The sequence below is a fragment of the Arachis duranensis genome, chromosome 8 (assembly GCF_000817695.3).
Source record: "Arachis duranensis cultivar V14167 chromosome 8, aradu.V14167.gnm2.J7QH, whole genome shotgun sequence".
Classification (NCBI taxonomy): Eukaryota; Viridiplantae; Streptophyta; class Magnoliopsida; order Fabales; family Fabaceae; genus Arachis; species Arachis duranensis.
In genome coordinates, this window is record NC_029779.3 from 13,430,511 (window position 1) to 13,436,221 (window position 5,711).

The 5,711-nt window shown below is 38.6% G+C and overlaps 1 protein-coding gene and 1 pseudogene across 1 annotated transcript; one reads left to right on the top strand and one right to left on the bottom strand.

Annotated features, from left to right (window-relative positions):
* Positions 1-1,133: 1,133 nt before the first annotated feature.
* On the bottom strand, positions 1,134-3,514 carry LOC107460912 (probable LRR receptor-like serine/threonine-protein kinase At3g47570; annotated as a pseudogene).
* Positions 3,515-3,616: 102 nt separating this feature from the next.
* On the top strand, positions 3,617-5,079 carry LOC107460951 (putative clathrin assembly protein At4g40080). Its single transcript, XM_016079386.3, has one exon. The coding sequence runs from the start codon at positions 3,747-3,749 to the stop codon at positions 4,806-4,808; it is 1,062 nt and encodes a 353-aa protein (XP_015934872.1). The 5' UTR covers positions 3,617-3,746; the 3' UTR covers positions 4,809-5,079.
* Positions 5,080-5,711: the final 632 nt, after the last annotated feature.

Consider the following 5,711-nt stretch of genomic DNA (forward strand, 5'->3'; position numbering starts at 1 on the left):
ATTAAAAATCTGAAACATTACACTCTTACCATATGTGTCACGATCAATGGGAGGTAAGTATCAAAGTAGTCCCTGAAGTTACCCTCGAGACTCAAAGTAATCCCTGAACTTAAAAATTTGTCGAGATCGTCCCTGAAGTTGATCTCCGGTACTCATAGTGGTCCTTCCGATGAATTTCGTCCAGCTGGCACAACCGGAAAGCTGACCTGTCGTCGTTGGTGACACGTTAGCAGCGCAACGGCTAGCTGACGTGGCTTAGTAAACATTTTGGACTCAATTTGGTCCCTAATTTTAGGTTAAAAACCCTAACCTCCAATTGACTCTCTTCTCCTTTCTTCTCCATCGCACAAATAATCAGCCACTGCATTAATATGGTAAACCTGTGCTTCTGTATTATTGTTGCCATTTTTAGGCATGTAAGTTAAGCTTTTATTTGTGCCACCATATGCAATCTTTTGGGGTGACTAATACCTTCTGTTCTAGTTATCTCTTTTAGAACCCCCCTGTTTTTACTGTTTTGATTTTGTGCTTCTCCAGATTATTACTTTTGATAACTATGGTGTCTCAGGTCATTGTAATCATCGACATGTGCATTATGGAGTAAGGCAAGTTGAGATATTATGATACTGCTATTGATCAATATTGAACTACTATTACTTTAAATTTTTTAGATATGCATGATGCTGATTGTTTATTTTTTTTTTATACTTTGGCACCACTTTTTTTGTTTATTTTTTTGATTACTTGAGTTTGTCAAATGTCAACAGTGCTCAACATCGCAGATTTTCTTTTCTTAGTTTACAGAAATTGGTATTGAAGTGACACAATGAATGTTTCTTACAACTGATATATTATCAATTAGCAAATGGCCATGATCATCCTTTATATTCTTTAATCTTTATATATCAATCCTGAATCACCCATAGCTTAATAACTGTAAATGTTCTGTAGTTATATTTGCTGACTCTCTTTTGATAATGTTTATTGCAGCATCTTATGTTCCTAATGTAGAAAAATATAGACTCTACTGAGGCCAAAATTCAAAAACAAAGAAAGAGAATGTACTAAACATTTAAACATATTACAAAGTGGTTCATTTTCTACAAAACCGAACGACATCCTTGTCATTAGCTTTAAGAAACTTGGCCTTTAACTTTGTTCAGTGATACAGCAATATCTTTCATGTTCGTTCGTTCTTCAGGTAAATCCTCACAACAATTCAAGGCCAGTTTCAAGATAGATGATGTAGATGCTATTATGTCATCAACATGGTGGTGACCTTCATCTTGTAACAAGTTGGAATCCACAACTCGGTCAATTGCACGTGACAATGATTCACTAATCCAACCTTTCATGCTTAATCCTGCAACAAACAAGTCATCTGTTGGCTTCTTTCTTGTGAATGTTTTCATCAGCATTATCCCAAAACTGTATACATCTCCCTTTGTAGAGATAATCCCTTTGGATCCAAACTCTGCAACTCAAATTACCCTCGTTATTTTAAATAAAATATTTGTTTATAGAACAAGTATATGTGACACACAAGCCACTAAAATTGGAAACAAAATGTTTAGATACCACCACCGCAACAGAAAGTGAATTTCTGAACTAATGAAAATTACTACAGAAAAAGTTAAAGAAGCATTGTAGTTCAACTTTGATTACAAATTATTACTAAAAGGTCAGTGAATGATTCATGATCTTCAATTGTATATGCATACTAGTCAAGCATATGGTTATAATCAAATGACCAAAGTTAAAAGGGAAATTATAATCTGGTGTAGCATCACTTATCCGGTGCAATGTAGCCAACTGTAGCCATGGTCTTGGTATATTCTTTGGATTGTCCCTCGCCAAGCAATTTGGCAGTGCCAAAGTCACTGACATGGCCAACCATGTCTTCATCCAATAAGACATTACAAGGTTTGACATCACAATGAACCACTATAGGTGAAGATCCATGATGCAGATACTCCAATGCAGATGCCACATCTATCATTATATTTAGCCTTTGCAAGAAGTCCAAACAATGGTTATGAGAATACAACCATCTCTCAAGGCTCCCATTAGGCTTGAACTCCATCACTAAAAGCTTGTAATCTATACTTGAACAACAACCTATGATCTTCATGAGATTTCGATGGCACAGATTGCGCATTGCTAGCATTCTACACTGAAACTCTTTGATCCTAATTCCAAATCCAAGTTAAACACTTTGACAGCAACCACCATCCCATTTGAAAGTCAACCTTTGAACACAGCCAAAACTGCCCCTACCAAGCAAATTACTCTCATCAAATCCATTAGTTGCCTGTGATAGTTCATAGTACGAAATCATTCTGGCTGCTTGTAATGCTCATAATGTTCCTTCATTAGTATCACTACCATTCTTTCTTCAACGCCTGACAAGAAAAAACACACAGAAAACAACCAGAATGATTGAAACCATTATAGGCAATATGCATTTGATGAAGAATATGTTTGCATTTGACCCTTTCTTCTTTACTTTACTGCATGCTGGGACTTGTAATCTGGCATTTCCACAAAGTGCTTTATTAAACATGAAAGATTGAGCAGTGAAATTTTTGAAAGGTCCACCACTCGGAATCTCTCCTTCCAAACTATTATGAGAAAGATTGATGAATTCAAGATAATGAAGTGACTCCAGTGATCTTGGAATCAAGCCAAACAAGTTGTTTTGAGATAAGTCCAAATCTGTCAAACTTATCAAACTGCCAAGTGAATCAGGAATACCCCCTACCAATTTATTTTGTGATAAGTTGAGAATTTGCAAATTTTGCAATCCAGAAATGGCCCCAGGAATGCTTCCTGAGATCATATTCTTTGATAGATCCAAGAAAGTCACAGCCTTTAAGTTCTCAATTTCAATTGGAAGAGACAGAGTTAAAGCATTGTCAGACAAGTTCACCTCAAGAATGTCTCTGAGGCTCCAAAGAGAAGAAGGCACCTTACTGAGTTTGTTGGAGTTCAAGTAAAGTTTTCTTAGAGAAGTAAGATTACCAAAGCAAGTTGGAACCTCTCCAGAAATTAGCTTGTTCTCAGTTATGTGCAACTCACTCAGCTACTTGATTTTGCAGATTTTGCTGATGATGGTTCCCTGTAGACGGTTGTTGCCAAGACTCAAATATTGAAGAGAGTGCTATGGAGAAGAAAGGAGAAGAGAGTCAGTTGGGGGTTAGGGTTTTTAACCTAAAATTAGGGACCAAATTGAGTCCAAAATATTTACTGTGCCACGTCAGCTAGCCGTTGCGCTGCTAACGTGTCACCAACGACGCCAGGTCAGCTTTCCGGTTGCGCCAGCTGGACGAAATTTACCGGAAGGACCACTATGAGTACCGGAGATCAACTTCAGGGACGATCTCGACAAATTTTTAAGTTCAAGGATTACTTTGAGCCTCGAGGGTAACTTCAGGGACTACTTTGATACTTACCTCCGATCAATGGATCTCTGCCGACTGCCGTCCAAAACTAGTATATATAATCCACAATCCATTATCCATCAATTTCAGGTATAATAAAATGTAGGTTCCTTGGCCGCGTTAACAACACACGAAAGCAGGGACTAGGAAAGTGTAGCCACATCAAACACAATTATATACCTTTAATCCAATTTAATTTCTTGTGATTATTATAATAATTATCCTTTAATTCCGCACCTTGAGCAAAACCCTTTATATTGTCGTAGCTGTCTCTACATTATTATTTCCCTCCTCATTCTTCCCGCGATGGCCCAACACAAAAATAAGCTCAGGAATTTGGCTTACAATATCAAAGACAAAGCCTCTGTTATAGTTGGCACCCTCTCCATCAAGCGCCACGTGTCCTCCGTCCGAGTCCGCGTCCTCCGCGCCACTACCCACGCTCTCACCGGCCCTCCCTCCGAGGATCGAATCGCCGCCGTTCTTGCCGTCGCATCATCCAACAACACCTCCCACCTCCTCCCCCGTGTCTGCATCGATGCCCTGATGGACCGCCTCCACCGCACCGGCAGTGCCACCGTGGCACTCAAGTGTCTCTTCACCCTCCACAACGTCGTCGTCAAGGGACCCTTCACCCTCAAAGACCAGCTCGCCTATTACCCTTCCTACGGCGGCCACAACTTCCTTAACCTCTCAACCTTCCGCGACGACTCGGACTTGGAATCGCTCCAACTCAGTGATTGGGTTCGTTGGTACGCCGGCGTCATAGAACAAAGCCTAACCGTTTCAAGAATCCTAGGCTATTATCTCCGATATTCATCATCTTCTTCTTCTAACACCATCCAAGAAACAAACTCTTTGACTCTTGGAACTTCAAACGCGGATTTACTGTACAAGATAGAAGCTCTGGTAGCGTTCTTGGAACAGCTAGGTAAGGTTCCAGAGTCATTGCAGCTTCAGAAGAAGGAGCTGGTTTATGAAGTGGTGAAGCTTGTAGGGGAAGATTACAGAAGCGTTCAGAGAGAGATAGTGATGAGGTTGGAGGAGATGGAAGGTAGAATGGAGAATTTGGATGTTGGTGAAGTGAGTGAGTTGGTTGGGTATGTGAAGAGGATGGAGGAGTGTAAGGAGAAGCTTGTGATGCTGTTCGTTAATAAAGGGAGGAACGGTGGCTTCTGGGATTTGGTTAGAGAAACGAAGGAGAGAGGGTTGAAGATCAAAGGGGAAATTGAAGGCAAGTGGCTCACGGTGGTGGTGGCTTCCAACACCGCCGCCGATTCCACCCGGTTTAACACTAACCCGTTTCTTGAACCCGGTCAAACCAGTCCGGTCCCACTCACCAGTTTTGCTTTTGCAACGGTAAGATGACAACCAACGGTCTTTTTTCTTTCACTCCAAAGGTGGCTTTTTCCTTTTTCTTTTTTAAAAGATATTTTTTGGTTTTTTTCTTTAATTTCTTTTGTTATAGTGGTGTGGGTGTGGGGATGGCTGTCTGCTGTTGTGTGCATAATTAAAGTGATCGCATGTAGACAGATAATTCGTGTATATTGTACAGATAAATCATAATGTGCAGTTGAAGATAGAGATTTATGTAGCAAAATCACAAATATAAATAAGAATTTTCTAAGAGAATTTTTTAGTTGAGTTTCTTTCATGTTTACTTTATTAAAGCATGGGAGACGGCTATTTAGGTGGTAATTATTATTCAAATAAAAAGTCTCCAGCTGAAATACGAGTTGTATCTGACTTGAATTTTCTATTCGGTAAATATTGTAAAATGTTAATCCAATTATTCAAAGTTTCAAACTATATCAGAAAAATAACAAAAATAACTTAACGAAAAATAAGGTAAAATTTCGGATGCTATTTACAAAATTAATAGTTAAAAATTATTAAATAATAATTTAATTAAATATATTAAATTATTTAATTCTTAGTTTTTATATAAAGTGTATTTGAATTTTTAAAAAAACAAAATTTCAAAATTTAAAGTTTTTTTTTGAAATCAACACAATAGCAGTGGAGCACCAAAGTCACCCAATTTTCAAATTAGAACAAACCTAAAAAGAAAAAACAATAACCAAACTAAATCCGTCCCCATGTCATCTTCGGCATAGCCATCAATAACTAAAGGGATCACCACCGCTCCACTCGTTAGCACTATTTGAAGACATGTTGATAATTTCTTCAACTCCTTTGCTTGTTTGCTGAAAAATTCGTCTATTCCTTTCCAACCATAAGTTCCAAACGATCGCGGAGAAGCACCTCAAC